Source organism: Acanthochromis polyacanthus, chromosome 4, assembly GCF_021347895.1.
Source record: "Acanthochromis polyacanthus isolate Apoly-LR-REF ecotype Palm Island chromosome 4, KAUST_Apoly_ChrSc, whole genome shotgun sequence".
NCBI lineage: Eukaryota > Metazoa > Chordata > Actinopteri > Pomacentridae > Acanthochromis > Acanthochromis polyacanthus.
In genome coordinates this window covers 36,387,087-36,404,093 of record NC_067116.1, presented here as the reverse complement: position 1 = coordinate 36,404,093, position 17,007 = coordinate 36,387,087, and the positions used below count along the sequence as shown (strand labels likewise).

The 17,007-nt window shown below is 39.9% G+C and overlaps 2 protein-coding genes across 2 annotated transcripts in view; both read right to left on the bottom strand.

The window, feature by feature from the left end:
* The window catches only part of LOC110952305 (importin-13-like), a 435,553-nt gene that overhangs the window by 359,474 nt on the left and 59,072 nt on the right, over positions 1-17,007 (bottom strand). The window lies entirely within an intron of this gene.
* Positions 3,984-6,064, bottom strand: jun (Jun proto-oncogene, AP-1 transcription factor subunit). Its single transcript, XM_022195824.2, is given in 4 exon segments — positions 3,984-5,176; positions 5,179-5,409; positions 5,412-5,549; positions 5,552-6,064. Coding segments are annotated over 4 exon segments (960 nt in total). The 5' UTR covers positions 5,694-6,064; the 3' UTR covers positions 3,984-4,727.

Genomic DNA, 17,007 nt, shown 5'->3' with positions numbered 1-17,007 from the left:
TCTTAAGCCTTCACCCTCGGCATGTCCGTGTTATAATTTGTTGTTCTACCTCTGCATGAGTGTGTGTTTTATTTCATATTGCTAAGTGAAAAACCTCACCTTAGCAACTAAATACAGACAAAAGCCATTCACAATAGACATCCAGTCGGTTCAACTTACCTTTTGTGAGATTATGTGACCAACTAACAGTGTTAGTTTTCATTAGATGTAACAGGAGTCATAGATTGTCATAATATACTGAACAAAAATACATGCAAATGGTCTTCTTTTCTGATTGAGAGATAAAGTGAAACATCTGTTTTCTGTGGTTATGATTAGCCAGTTGTGCACTAAAAGTTTTAAACTGATGACAAATTATCGACCATTGAGAGAACCCACATCCTAGTATGGCTATACAGGACAATAATCAGACAGTGTGACCAGCACACAGACTCTCCTTTGAGCTGTAACTACAAAAGGCCACCTTAAAATGCAACTTTAGTCAAATGGAACGATGCCAAAGAAGACAAGAAATGGCACAGAATGGACAATTGGTATGCTGGATGCTGCATATCAGTTAGGGCCATAACCATGCATTTGAATATCCACTAATCACCATTTGTTGTCCAAGAAATATTTAGATATATACATAGTACAACAGTAAATCTGCTTTGTGATGCTCTGGATGGACATGTCCAGTTCCGGAGTGGGACAACCAACATCTCATTAACTCTATGTTGCACTATACAATAAAAATGGTGAATGAAAAGTGGCTCACAATCATACTTTGAGGAGACGGGACGGAAAAAAATGTTTGATTTGAGGCATGTTGGACATGTTGGTTATTAGCTCTTAAGATTAGGTTGGTTTCTTTGTACTCTCTGTGTATTGTACTATAAAAGCCACAAGTGGACAAAAGAACTCTGACATTGCTCATTTTCTTTTTCTCAAGTGTGCTACAATCATGTAGTTATTTAATAAATGTGCTAATCAGATAAACATCCCACTGTAAAAATATGTATATTCTTATAAAACACCACCAAGGATTATTTTGTGCTGTCAAAATATTCCACCAACAAATGATTTCAATGCCTTTTTAAAAATTAGCTAGATCACTATCATCCCAGAGAAGACCCTAAACAAAAATTAACTATATCTAATTTTGGTAATCATTATGTAGCAGAATAACCTCAGTCACTTATCATATCAACGAGAACGCATATTTTTAAAATATTTTAACAAGGCACTATGCAGTAAGGATGCTTAGAGACGTGTATTAGTATGTAGACTGTTAATTTACATTATTAGGGACTATAGCTGCCAAACACATGTAGGCAGTGGAGGAATAACTACATCATTTCCTTGAAATGTAGTGACATTTCTAATAAAAGAACATATTAAATACTCAAGTCCTTCAAAATTGTATATAACTGGATGCAACCTCCTTCTACTGGCTTTTATCATCGAGTGTATTCACTTTATAAACTACGGTAAGTATCAGTTATAAACCGTCCCTTTATCCTGGGCTTACAATTTTGTTTTGATATTTTTATGTATTTTAATCCAGAAAGTGGGTCGTCTTTGTTATTTCCCGGATTCTGGTCCTCCAGTCAGCTTTATTGTCGCTGTAATCTTTCCTCTGATTCGTCCTTGGGAAGTAAATCCTGTCTGTTCTTCGTAGAACTTTCTAGGACTCCTCTTATTAAACACAGCAGATTACAGCGTCGATTCACTTCCGTAAGTCACGCCCCCTCTGTAGTGACGTGCACCTTCCGAGTGTTCCCTCTCCTTATATGGCAGGGGAGCTTTCCGGAATGATGTCATGTTGCCCAAGTTTGAGAAATCAGAGCAGATTTACAAATCAGAATTCCCACAAATAAATATCTAGAATATCAATATGTTTAGACAAATCAGAGTAGACCCAAACAATCAGCTTTAATAATGTGCTCGTTTAGTGTGTGTAACTGGCTTTGAAGTAGTGTAAAGCAATATAGTTTTTAAAAGACTGTATTAGAATAAAATAATCAGGCTGTAAGATGATTATTTAATCAGAGCAGACCAGACACCCAAACAATCAACTTTAATAATGTGCTCGTTTAGTGTGTGTAACTGGCTTTGAAGTAGTGTAAAGCAATATAGTTTTAAAAGACTGTATTAGACTGTATTAGAATAAAATAATAATCACAACAGAATGAAAACAGACAGTTGAATAAGCTGCAGATATATGGTAAGATATGTGGTAAGCTGTGTCAGAAAATATCCCCAGTGTATTATTATATATAGCAAAAAAAAAAACAGAGATGAATTGTGAATAAATGTAAAGAAAAAATAGAGAAAAGAAGAAACAAAAATATTCCATGGCTACTTAGAGTAAGCGTAAAAACTGCACCATTTGTTATACTGAAAACATTATTTAAGCTTCCACAGTCTGTAACCCGTTCTGTTTGTGTCATGACTGATGTTTGTACTAATTTAATCAACAAATTAACCAATAAAAGCTACAATTGAGCCCTGGAGACTTCATCTCTCAGATCATTCTGACTCGGTCTGTGCCGCCCTCTAGTGTTTAATTATAAGCAGCACCGGTGTCTGGCAGTGGTTGAAGGCACTAAACTTTATAACCTGTGAGCCCAATCTGACCTGGCCTCTCATATGCACCTGCTGTCTGAGCAGGGAAGACATTCAAAATGATGGGTTAACGTACTAATTTTCCAGTATGTTTGTTCTTTACTTCAACAAATGAAGAAACTGGGGGAAAAAACTCTCCAAACTGGGAATGTTCAGCTATGTTGTATATAAAACTGGACTACAACAGTATTATTATTTTGTGATACTTCCCAGTCTTCTGTATTGATTTCTTCTGCTAAAGTATCTCTGCTTAGTTTCCTATTTGCTGATTTAATCTATTCTACTTTTTAGACAAGATCTTTATAGTAGAGTTGCTCTGAGACAGCATGACATTAGAATAAAATCTATCCAGACTATACACAACCAAACACATATAATATTGAGTTTAATTGCGGTAATGATGTGCTTTGTGTAGATATTTGCATTACAGGACCTGAGACTTTATTTGCATTTGTTCTGATGTGTTGGGCCTTTCCTTATTTGCAACAGGACAGAAGTAATCCCGAGTAACTAAATGATGCAACAGCATGACTGGTAGCCTGTGATTGGCCTGATATGTGTTTGTAAATGTATGTGTTGTCTCCCTTTAAATTAATAGTTTCTTCTTTTATTCTGTTTGCTTTATGTTAGATTTATATGCTATCATGTGCTTTAAAATCATCTTTAACACTTGTATCTGAGTCTATCTATCTAGAACTCCACTTTAGTTCTTTTATCTGTATTTTACAGATTTTATACAATGAAATTATGTTTTTACTTTAATGTGTGGGCTTAGTTTTATTGATTTTTTGTGCTCTTATGTTACTAAACTTTACCAAAGGGATGTACATACAGCTCTGATTTTTGTGAATTACTTATTACTTTAAATTCTTTAACCCAGAAAGCAGTTTGTTCAAAAGCTTGAAATACTTCTATTTCTATATGTGCCATATCAGTGATGCCTCAAATGTCTTTAACTGAGATTTCTTGCTCACTTCAAACTGTTGCATCTCAGTTTTGCAGCTCCAGGTTGTCACAGACTTACTTGTCGTGTCATATTGTGTTTTCTGAGAGCTTAAGAGGCTTGTGTGTTGCCTAATAGTAAAATTCTTCTTGTATATCTGTGTGTGCTGATACAAAGTGGAGATCTCAAACTCTACAACCCCATTTGCAGAATTGGCCTCCATCTGTAGTAAGTGAGCCTGATCTGTCAGCTGAAACACAATCACTTAGCCTGAATCAATACCAGCACTAATGGAATTTACCGTGAGGTACTCTGAACTAGCAGCTCTTGCAACATGTTGCAACATGTTTTATTGTTTGAGTTCCTGACATGGCACACCCACCTTTTTCCTTCTTTCTGTCACACTTTTACAAGAACACAGAGGCAATGTTGCTTCATTTTATCTGGTTTTATTTTCTTAAATATTGATTAGTTTCTGAAGTGCTCAGAAAAAAAACATAAAAATTATACAGTATTCTTATTACAAATAGTAAACATAAGTACTCCAAGTTGATCTTATATACATATAACAATGAGTGAAACCCCATTAAACAACTTTAGAAAAAACAAGTAAATCTTGAAGCTTTTCTAACTTAACTTCTTACAATTAAGAAAAATGTACTTTGTACTGTAACTCAGAAGTCAGGCAGCATTTGTTACAACTTTTCAGCCGTTTAGAGTTGACCAACACGCCCAAAATTTGAGGCCATTATGGCTACAGCAAGAAAAGTCTATTGCAGGTTCTTAAATCCTCTAATACTGAAACTTCTCCTTGGATGTCATGATTAAGGTCCATGCAGAGCTGGGTGTAAATCAAGAAAACTTCAGTCCTGTCCAGTTCTGTTAAAAACAAACAGCACGAAACAGAAAGGAATCCTGCTTGTTGCCATGTCCCCTCTGGTTCATGGCTACTGTCACTGTCCCGAGCCCATCTCTAGGACGCGCCACCGGGGAGCGCATGGCACTTTCAGGAACTTTTAGCGCGGCCCCCCGGTCCTGCCAGTGGAAGCGCCACATCGTCCAAATCCCGTCGCGATTTCGGGAGACACAGCCACTCACTGTCACAGGAAGCATCCGCTTCTTTCAACTACAGTCTTTTTCTTTTCCTTCTCTCTCCGCCCGCCGCTTGGTCACCACCTCAGAAGGTCTGGAGCTGCTGCGTTAACATGAGCTGGCACCCGCTGTTAACGTGGTTCATCACCTTCTGCTTCAGCTGGGCCACCTGCTCCCGCAACATGTTGGCGGTGGAGGCGAGCTCAGAGTTCTGGGACTTGAGGGTCTTCACTTTGTCCTCCAGCCGAGAGATGCGCTCCAGCTTCCTCTTCCGGCACTTGGAGGCGGCGATGCGGTTCCTCATCCGCTTTCTCTCGGCCTTGATGCGCTCCTGGCTCTCCATGTCTATCGGGGAGAGAGGAGGGGTCTCCCCCGGCATCTCGGGAACGGTTTGGGGCTCCTCTTTGAGCGCCGTGAGCCGGGGGAGCTGGGCGGAGGAGGGCTGGCCGTAGATGGGAAGCTGAGGCGGGGCGGCGGGGAAGGACATGGTCGGGGCTGAGGTGGTGTAGTTCGGTGCCGACACGGTGCTGATGGCGGGTTGAAAGTGTTCAAGTCCTCGTAAACCGGCGAGTCGGAGCGCATGGTAGCGTTGTTGCTGTAAACGGTGGCACCGGCAACGGAGGACACCGGCGGCAGGGCAGTGTTGACGCCGGTCTGGGCAGCGGAGGTGGTGGCCGGCATGTGCTGGTGGTGCAGCTCGGCCAGGGCTCGGACGAAGCCCTCCGCGAAGCCTTCCTGCTCGTCAGTGACATTCTTGGGGCACAGGACTGGGTCGGGGTTGGCGTGGTGGTGATGAGCCCGTTGCTGGACTGGATGATGAGCCGCTCCAGCTCCGGGGAGGCCAGCTTCAGCAAGCCCACGTCCGGGGAGGTGAGGATGTCTCCAGCTTTGGCGCGGAGGTGAGGTTCAGAGAGACGGTCGGATCGGAGAGGTTCAGTGTCATGTTGTGTTTCAGCGTTTTGGGGTTGCTGTATCCGTAGCCGGTGTTGTCGTGCTGGGAGAAAGCGTTGAGTGAGTCGTCATAGAAAGTAGTTTCCATCTTGGTATACATAGAAGTGAACCAAAAACAAATGTAGCTACAAAAAATCTTCTACAAAACAACTTTTCGAAGAACCCCCCTCTCTTCTTCCTGGTTACTGAGGTTTCCAAACGTCCTCTCTGTGCGTAAAAACTTCCAAAAACTTTGAGTGCGCACTTTGTTGACACAGGAATCAGGACTTACTTCGTTCACCCGGCGGCGGGTGGAGTGTTCAGTGTTGAGTTGTAACAGTTCACAAAGCTTTTTCCAAGTATCCAGACTTGTTTTGAGTCGTGAATGAGAAAGCGCCGAGCGGTTCTAACTTTTCTTCGCGGTGTGTCCTCTGCCCGGGCAGTGTTTCTGTATATACTCTGAGCTGAGCAGCGTGGAGCCAAACCTTATCTGCTGCCGCTGCCTCTCTAAAAATAACCATGATGTCATGAACGGGCTCTCCCATTGGCCAGAGGGCGGGGCTCAGGGCGGGGCTCGGCGCGCAGATAAGGCGCGTTGCCTTGACGACCACCCAGAAGATTCTCAGTCTCGCGGTGGATTGTGGATGAGGTAATGCTGTAAGAGAGCGTAAGCGCGGTGCATTGTGGGATGACGTATGTTTTTGAATATCTGGTTACCCGCTTTACTGTCAGTGGCGGACGGACGTGTTCAGGACAGTGGCTCTGTCTAAATGTTGTTTTTACTGAGAAACTGCTGCAACTATACATTTATTTTCTATCAGGACTTTATTTAATACTCTTTATTATTTGTTAAACTTTTTCTGCACACGGAAGTGTTTTGTTGAACCTGCAGAAGCCTTGTGAAATACAGTTAAGATACACTGATGGCCTATGAATTCCATGAAATGACCTATTCTGTTCTATTCTGCTGCTCTGCTTCTAATTGTTATAAAGTTGACTTAAAAATACTTTGTTGCAGACCAAAAGAAAACTAAATTATCTATTCTATATTATGGCCTGTTTTATATTTATTTTGCTACTTAATGCTACCTATAAGGTTTTAAAATTTATTTGACTTCAAAATAACATTTTTGTAAAGACCTAAAATAAAAATATTTTCCTGTTCTATTGTAAACTGCCATTCAACTTAAGCTTTTTTCAAAGTTGTCTGACCTTAAAATATTCCCTGAAGTAATTTTTTATATAATAAAAGTAAACCTACCGTAAGAATTGTAATCTAACGTTCAGCTTAAATTATTTAATGTTTGTCTGAATTAAAAAGAATAGTTTCATAACAACTAACATGAATGAACGGATTCTTTTCTATATTATGTTCTATTGTAGCTTTTGTAAGGTAATCTGACTAAAAATAATGTTTCATTAAAAACGTGTAGTAAGATTTTTATTCTATATTTCATTTTTCTAGTGTAAGTGGCTTTTAGAGGTTTTCTGACTTCAAAATAACATTTGATGACTGCCTATTCAAATCTGGACAAGAAATAAAAGAAAACCAAATCAAAGCAAATATAGATTTTTCCATGTATGTGTGCGCTTATGATGGAAAGACTTCATGTCATTTTACGTCTTGGACTGAGGATCTCCTGGTGGTCTCTGGTTGGTGGTCTCATGTAATTTGTCTTATAGCACAGACACACTCTTCACATTTAGCTGTATACACTACAGCCCAATCATTTGGAAGCAACTTCAAGTTTCTGTTCACAATGTCTTTCTTAAAAAGGTAAAAATATTTTTTAAAGCATGAATTCTGTGGATTTTGGGATGTATTTACTGCATGATCAGACTTTGCTTTCATTGATACACACCATTTTCCTCAATTTCACTTTCTGTATACATTGAAGTTACCGGACAAGTGCTCAATATATGTTAACAAAAGAAAACAAGAGCTTAGTTTTAGAGCTGAGAAGATTTGCAAGAGTCACAACTTCAGTGCAAAAGTAAAAACAAGTCACAGTTTGCATTGCTCACTTCATCTCTTTGGCTTTTAAGAGTTTGCACAGAAAAATCCCAATTAATCTCACCTGTGTCCATATCTAGTACAAATTGACACAGAAATGACTAACAGCTGAGTAAAGAAACAAAAGTATAGATACAAATACCTGATAATTATAGTGAAAATGTATTGTGATGAATAACTCTTGATATAATTATCATGTCTATTTATTTGCAAAGTATACCAATGAAACTAGGATCTTTATTTGTACAAATTTGATCTTGCTTTCACACTTTTACCCTGTAGTGTGTATATATATTTAGAAAGAAATGCATTTAACTTGGTTATTTACCTGAGATGCAGTGTTTGGTCAATGTTCCTGCACTAAACAGTCCCTTGACATTTTTAAATGTTAATTCAGCCATTACTTGCGGCACATCTGCAAAGCCACACTTTAATCTTTTTATTTCTGCTGTGACTACGAGACGTTAAAGACAGATCTACAGATGTCTGTTCACCCTCATAAAGAGCGAGTACTTCTCCTATTATCCATGTCAGGGTGTGTAATTAGTGTAGTGCAGTCCATTGTCCTCTGGCCCTCAGTCAGAAATCACTGCTGCTTTAATGGCAGGAGGTTAACCGGTGTGTCTTACGTGTTCGCCTCTAGTCCTCCACACTCCCACTGTCTGGGTCATCTTCTGCCCTGCCAGCTTTACTGCCCACTCTCTCCAGCCCATCCAGTCTGAATATGTCCCCCATGTGTGACAAGTAAATCAGTCCCATGGCGCTGGCTGGCTCAGAGAGGCACCTCAGGAGGATGAACCTGGATCATAAAACACCTCCACAGTCTGACTTTTTATGGCTGCTAATGTTGTCTTTATGTACTGTTGTGTGTGTCAAATTGTGGCAATCAATAAAGTCAGATATAATCTGATCTAACTGGTTGACTTAGCCGATCTTTGGTAGTTTCTAATATGATTTAAACACATGACAGAATTTCGCTTTGCTCTATGGCCATAAGGAAAAGGTTAATGTGAGTCTTGTACATCAAACTTGAGCAGCAATTTTTCGCTTTCTGTCAGTTTCATTTACTTGGTTGTAGTTTTATAACAGTCAGGGATGAAATAAGAGCAAGCAGACCGAGCATAAGTTGTTTAGATGCTTGTTTAAGCTGGCACATTCTGAAATATTTATCTTCTTTGCCTCATTCATCTATTCATGATTTTGTTTCATTTCAATTAAAGCACATGAAAGAATCATAGGTGGTCTGTCACCGCCACCTGACAGCAGGGATCCGCATGTACGGCTTCACCAGTTGTCCCAAACAGACAAATTAAGTTAAGGCAAAATACATGATGTCATTTAAAGTTATTGTCTCATTTAAATTAAAGCTCTTTTCAGAGTCAGATCCCATGGCAAAAGTCAGACCTCTGGAAATTCTATTTTATATACTTTCAAACGGTGTTTAATACAGAACCCCTAAATGTTTCAATATGACTGCAGCGCTGGCTGGATGGGGTCTGCTTTTCTTCCCTGGTTGCCATGCGTAAAGTTATAAAGGGGTAACCACAGCATGGTAGTTTGCCAAAGTCATTTTCTGTGTAGGAATGTATGGGAAAATTAGCATGGAGGAACCCCGCTGCTGCTAGTCCGGTTTGGTCAACTGTGATCATAAATTACTTCTTCAGTATTGCCCTCAAATGTAGTAGGATGGAGACAGGAGGTGGATATGTGGTTGAATATGGGGTAGCTGTACCTACAGCAATAAGAAATGACAGACGCTATAAAAATTTGGAAAAGTAGAAATAAATGTTGATGACGACTGCTTTCAATTTTACAGCCACTCCTACATATGAATGACTTACAAGCTCTAAATCACCAGACAATGTTCAACTGAATTTAGGTGATTCACTGCCACCAGTAAAACAGAGGCTCGTTTGTGAATAATTCTGATTTGACTCAGTGTTTAGATTTAATTATTTGTGGTTGCAAGTTTTCATGTATTTGACAAGCAAACAGCGTTGTGGCATTCTGTACTAAAACATGACTAATTACTGACTCATGTTGTGATTGTTGATTAAGCCCCAATAAACTGATGTGTGTCAGAGGTACACAGAGAAGACAGGTTTCATTTCCATTAAAATAATCCCCCTTCTGATTAAAAAAAAAAAAAAAAAGATTACATGTAACTCTACACTGCTTCTTTCTCTGGAATGTGCAGATCTGTGAAGTCCCTGCCTGTACGACCAAACACTCGCTGCTGCTCGAGCACACCAGCTAACATACAAAGCAATCTGTGGCATTGTGCTGTGTGATAAAACTGCACCTTTCAGAGTGGCCTTTTATTGTGGGCAGTCTAAGGCACACCTGTGCACTAATCATGGTGTCTAATCAGCATCTTGATATGGCACACCTGTGAGGTGGGATGGATTATCTCAGCAAAGGAGAAGTGCTCACTATCACAGATTTAGACAGATTTGTGAGCAATATTTGAGAGAAATGGTGATATTGTGTATGTGGAAAAAGTTTTACATCTTTGAGTTCATCTCATAAAAAATGAGAGCAAAAACAAAAGTGTTGCATTTATATTTTTGAGTGTAATATCTACTATAATCACAGAAAAAAATGTGATTTACAGGTCAACTGCAATAAGAACAGGCACAAACTGTAAATAATGTCCAGTTTAAAAACTGCATCTTATTAAATGTTAATTCATTCTTTTCTAATGTTTGGTCGTATAATTACACTATTTTTTGTTTTTACAATAAATAAGTGAAAAATATTATTTTACAGATATTTGTCATTATTTAGAAGAAAAAAATGCATATTAAAGACTGAGAAATAGTAAATAATTTTTCAACTATTTTTCATATTTACCCTGTTTTGGTAACAGATAAAACTTAGTAAAACCATTGAAAAATATTGCACATTTTGATTGTTAAACAGATCAAACTGTACATGTCTACCTCAAATATTATACAAATACAAACAGTAATACATTCTTTAAAAAGTATGTTACTCTAAACTTGCATCCCTTTACTGTATTTAAATCAGCTAACATATATGCTTTATAGACATGTGCTGTTATTGTCACAATTTTTAGTTTTTGAATATTGCTTCTGGCAACTTTGCCCCCCCCCCCCCCCCCCAAAAAAAAAAAAAAAGACTTGTTGCAGCTTGCACAGCACAAAAACTGCATATGAATTACTCAAGGAACACAATCCCAAACTCATCAAGCATCAGTGGATCAAGTGGGAGCAAGTTAATCAACTAAATTTTTCTGCCTACATTATTGTACAAGATTTCCGGTAAAACAAAAATTAATCAAATCAAAGGCTGTCAACGTATTCTGGTAAAACAGATTGCAGAAATTGCAATCGGAGGTCTGAAAAATGTCAAGGCTTTGTATTTTACTGTAACACATTTGCAAGTCACACAACACAAAGGTCAGAAAACTCCTTCCTGTTGCTGCACTTGTGGTTTACTTTCAAGATAAAGAATCAACACGGGTTATTTTAGAGCACCGTGTTCCTGCTCAGCTGCGTCCTGACCTGATGTAGTACAACCAGCCCTTCTAAGTTATCTTGAATCTGGATTTTCCACCCACAAACTAACCTCCACTTCTTGCGGAACTTTTCTTCATCATTTTCTCTTCCATTTCTTTCACCCCTTTTACTCCCTTCATCCTGACGTTACCTCTGCACTATCTTTCCCTCTGGACTGGATCCCACATGTCCTCCTCTTCTATGCCCCAGCACATTTTGCCTCTCTCTTATCTCTCTCCTCCTCTCTGGCTCTCTCCCTCTCATCTTACTCCTATCAGTGGCCGTCCAGGCAGCAGGATTTCCCCTGTGATGGAAACAGGCTGCAGCCTAATTGTATTGTTTCAGCAGTTCTTTTCAGTTGAAGCTCTCTACGTTTGTGTTGGTATCAGTAAGTTAAACTAGTTCACTGGCCGAAGCGCTGCGCAGAACAAAGGAAATGCACAAGTGTAAAACCACTGAAATGTTGAAAAAAAGTACTTTTGTTCTTTACGTCACACTTAACATCCCCTGAGGTTTGCAGGGTGGCTGAGAGGCACGGAGACGGACTGTTGAAGCTTTTGAGACAGTGAACACTCACAATGGCCTTACCCTGTGAGAAAAATTGTTGTTTCAGCTGTTATGTGAAGGGAAAAAAGCACCCAGCTGTGTAGATTGTAACTGTAAGCAAGCACACAGACTGGACTGTGTGTACACGTCTGGGTCGGCCTTTGTTGTGAATGTGTGCGTGTATTTGTCACTGTGTAAAAGAGGAAAGAGGGAATTAGAGTCCCTGAAATAACTCGATAAATTCCTACTTTTTCACATATAAAGCATACTGAGGCAGCGACAACACTTTAACACACTTTGAGTACCACAAAAACAGCCAACAAGTAGGGAAGTTTAAACTGAGCTAAAAATAAATGGATAAATGGTTGAGATAATTAACCAAAATGATGGATAAATGGTGGAAAGACTAAATAAAACTTAAGCACAATTGGCTGAAATATCTCAAAGTTAAGGTAAAACAGACAAGCTAATTGCTAAAGGAGGAAAAGATCATAGTTTGGGTTAAGTTTGTTGGACAAAACCTGTTGTTTTTTTGTTTTTTATAATTGCCTAAACAAGTTAAAACCCTACCACTAACATGGTATATTCTAGTACCACTAACATGGTATATTCTAGTGGACCAGAGTGTCTGTTGCATCCTTTTGTGGACACCGGGGGAAATTTTACATGTGCTTCCTCACACGACTGCAAGATCACCAAGATAATCTGAGTTAGTTTCAGTTTTTATTAATTAGCGTGTATAATATGGTCAACTAGTAAGTGCAGTTTGCCCAATCAAACGGCAATTTAATGGACTAATAACATTCAAAGCAAAGACTCCACATCGCCCTCACTATAACTGATATGCTCATCTACATATTGTTTGAATTTTACTGCCAGCTATATTTTTATATATAAATATATATATATATATAGTATATTTAATGCCAGAGCTGTACAACATAACAGTAAACTATGAATCAGTTTCAGTGTTAGCTTGTACTTTGTATGTATCATCTAGCTTATCATACCTGTATCCAACTGTGTGTTATGTGTTCCTTGTTCCCCACCCCCTCTTCTCCCATCCCTCCCCCTTTCCACCCCTCTACCTCTCTACCTTTTCTGTTCCTCTCGACTCGTTCGGCCAGCTGGTAGATGGGTTCCCCCACATATAGAGCCAGGTTCTGCTCGAGGTTTTTTTTCCCTGTTAAAAGGGTGTTTTCCTTGCCACTGTCGCCTTGGGGCTTGTGCTGGGGTTCAGGCATATGGGTTCTGTAAAGCGTCTTGAGACAATTTGACTGTATTTGGCGCTATATAAATAAAACTGAATTGAAATAGTATTGCTGGAAACCAAAGAAAATGCAGAACTGAGTGAAGTGTGGCCACTTTGGGGGTTTTCTCATGGCCAAAAGTTGTTCTGTTGTGTTTCCACAGCAGTGTTCTCAGTGGGATTTTGGCTACTTGTGAGCCAAAGTTGTATCATCAATAACAAATGTATGATGTCACAGGATATGTCACTTTCTGTATGTGTGTGCGTCTGTTTTTAACCAAAAGTTTTCTGTTATGCTTCCCCAACAGTATTCGGTAGGTATTAGGTGGAGCCATGCTGTGGGACAACATCATCAAAGGCAAATGTGTTATGTAGTCCAAAGGTAGGACTCTAGAATGTAAATTGGTTATACCTGCTTCAAATTGTAGATTGTCACAAAGGGCTGAAGTTTATTCCAGATGGCACTGGACTAGAAGGGGGGGACACCATGGACAGGTCAGCAGTCAATCGCAGGACCAACACAGACAGACAGGAAACGGTAGTGGTCAGACTTGTAACCTTCCATGGACTTTGGGGTGTGGATGTATCTGGAGAAAACCCATGTAGGCACACAGAGAACCTCCATACTTCAGTCAGAAAAGCCCCAGCCAACCACCAGGGTTGACTCCAGAACCTTCTGGTTGTGAGTCGACAGTGCTAACCACACTTTCTGACACAAGGTTGTAAGCTAATGATCCTGATACCGAGTCTGTGACAGTAAGGGGAACGAACTTGGACCAACATAGTGAGATCTACCCATTATTCCACACCTCCTTCCTTCTTTTGTTATCCTCTTTGTCCTTATCCTATGCTGCGTCTTTCAGTCTCCCCTACTGCTTTTTTAATCATCTTTCCTGAGTTATGTGTAGCACTCACACACACGGACTCACACACAGCCACTTACACATTAATAAGATACTGTGGCAGCCATTTTTATAATGAAAAAGGAAAGACGCGGCTACATGACAAATGTCCCTCTTTCCCTTCAGGATTTACAGCATGGTTTAAAGGAAGAAATCATTGTGTTTGATTATTACACACACTCAGACACACTCATTGAATCTCCCTGAGTGATGTCTCTTTGTTCAGCCCTTCCCCAAGTATAGAATGAGTGTTTGATGCCTGACTTTGACGGGTTTTTTTTTTCTTTTTCAGGCAGCGTTTTAATTAATTTGCTCGTAAAATCAACCATGATTCCCAACAGCCTCTCTGGCACCCTCAGCCGCAAAGGACTTTATTAGCTTTGACAATTAATCGTCACTAACTACCCAGACTAATCGCATCTCAGATTTATGGGTCAGAATCGTATAGAATATCGATTGGCTCTCCCTCATTTTGACCCTTTCAGCACACCGTAACTCACTCGCAAGTGTACAATGACATCATTGGGTGAGGGCGGGCACAATGCAGGTTCTGAGACTTTACTTTTATTTTATTTAAGGCCACAGATGCTCTTTTATCACAGCTACAGCAAAACAAGTCCAGTTAAAGGGTCGCATAGACTGGGATTTGTGTGTTTGTAGGGGTGCTTGTCTGCGTTCGTTTCTATTTGTTGTCTCAGAGTAATTCAATCTATGAGAGTGGGTCTGGGCCTCATTATGTAAATTAAATAACCTCATCTAAAAAGAAAGGCAGAGTGAGCCACAGCAGGACTCTCACACACACATAAGCGTACACTCAGAGGCACACAAAAGCACTAGAACACACACCCATACACACACACACAGGCAGGCAAAGTAAATGGCCTTTTTGACGCTGCATGGTAGCTTGTATGCACATGTGCAGTGTGTGTGTGCACTCAGGGACCTGTATGAGTCCTCAGCTGGCTGTGTTCGACTTGTAACAGGGAGGTGAGTGTGTCACCAGGGAAAATGATCGATAGCTATTAAAACCCACCAGTGCCTCAGTCCAGATGGAGGACTATTTGTGTGTGTGCGCATGTGTGTGAGAGTCTGCTGAGCCATGATCAAGCACTATGTTTGTACAGGTGGAACACTATATGGCAGCAATGCTAACCTGTTCCGCTCCATTTACCTCTGCAAGCCGTGGAACCGTACCAACCGCACAAGGTGTATGTATGTGTGTGTGTGTTACTGTTTTAGTATGTCTACATGTGTGTGTTTGTGTTGTTTGTGTGTACAAGTGTGACTGGGAGGTTGTCAGCATGTGTTTGGACTTGCTGGTTATACTAGCCTGGCTTTTCAGAGGCAATAAAAAAGTAAAGGGAGGGAGGGGGGAGGAGGAGAGTGACAGGACTGAGCGATTGTTTTAAGCCGAGCAGCAGTTTCAGTCTTTGGGTGAGAAAGGGGCAGAAAGAAGGAAGAATGGACGTTTGTTCTGCCGCATATACCGAAGAGGAGAGAACATAAATACGGGCTTGTCAGAACTACAAAATGAATCAGGGCGCGGTGGATATTTCCCTTAAATTATGTTCAGGCTTTACTGGACATGTGATCGGTTTAGGTGAACCCGATCTGGCAGATTGCAGTCCTATGAAACAAGAGACATACAACAGTAAAAACACACTCCCCTCTCTCTTCTCTGGTTTTCTTCTCTGCCTCACTATCTCTCGCTCATGTATGCAGGCATAAACACACTCAGGCACACAGATCATCCTCACAACCCTCCTCTGAGGCAGCTATGAAACCTGATCACAGATCAATATTGAGTGGTGTTTTGGTTGCAGGGGAGGGGGCTCACACTGGGATGGCTGGCTGATGAAACAGGGATTTTGTGCTATCTTATAATGTACTAACACCATACAAATTATCTATGTGATTATTGTAAAGTTGAACATTAAAATGACAAGCTTTATTTAACAATTAAGCTGTAATAAAGGTCTTCATTATTCATATCAATAACAGAAACATTGCATTGCTTCTTTAAGAACATTGTAGGTGGTGAGACATTACTGCAGAAAGCAATGAAGCTGCTAATAATTATATGAAACAGGAATGTGAAAATATGGTGGAATTCACAGCACAGCTTTCTCCTTAGCTCTTGTGTACTGTGAGGTTTTTTGGATGACACTTGGAAAATCAGCTTTTTAGCAGTGGCAGCAGTTTGGAAGTGATTGTTGGTTAGCATGTTGTCAGATTGAATTCCATCCACTATTTAATACTTGATCATTTATTTGACAACAGAAAATTTAAAAAAAAGTGTCAATAAGAGCAGCTTTATTGGGAAGTTGGATACATTATATGTGAGCACAGAGAGAAGGAGAGAAGCAAATGTAAAGATCCTCCAAACTGAGTAGAGCTTCTGTTTGTTGTCTTCAGCTGTTTGCACAACTTTGCACAGTGTGCAAACCATGTTTCTGTTCTCAATCATTTCCAAGCCTTGTAAACTTGAAGCTCAACAGAATCCGACTTTGCTGCCTACAACTGTTGTGCTGACTGCAGCTGAATAATGAATAAACTAGAAACAATCTGTCATGACGCAGCATTATATAGAAAAACCTTTGTAAAAAATATTTGTTTAAAAATGCATGTTAAAAATATTGACGCCATGGTAGCTCTAGCTCTCTGATAAGTGATTGCATAAAGGATTGGTATTTAGTGGAAGGTCTGTTTAATGTGAAATGAGAACATATAGGCTGAATTGTGGTACAAAGAACATTTAGCTCCTATTTCAAGCTGATCATGTTGAGTTTTCTACATCTTCTGCTGCTTCCTGTCTGAAGTGTTCAGGATAAAAGACTCCCCAGGCCATGAACATCATTTTAAGGTTCCGGGAGGCTCTGATTGTCCGGAAATGGAGATGAAGTCTGAAACATGTTGTTAAAAGGTTGTATTTTAAACCAAACTGTGCTATTTTCCTAAACCTAACCAAGTCATTTTGGTACCAAACATAACCAACCCTGTGACAAGTAGTTATCATTGGGAATTGGTCAACCAAAGCATGATATTTTGTCAGACCTAACCGTGTACTTTTACTGTCCAAAGCTAACCAAACAGTGAGTGAAAACCAAAATAGAACAATGAGTGAAAATGAAACCTACGTTTAAGAGTAATGTTCTCACACAGGACACGAAACTCAGTCTCTTGGGTGAAAGTCCTGTTGCTGA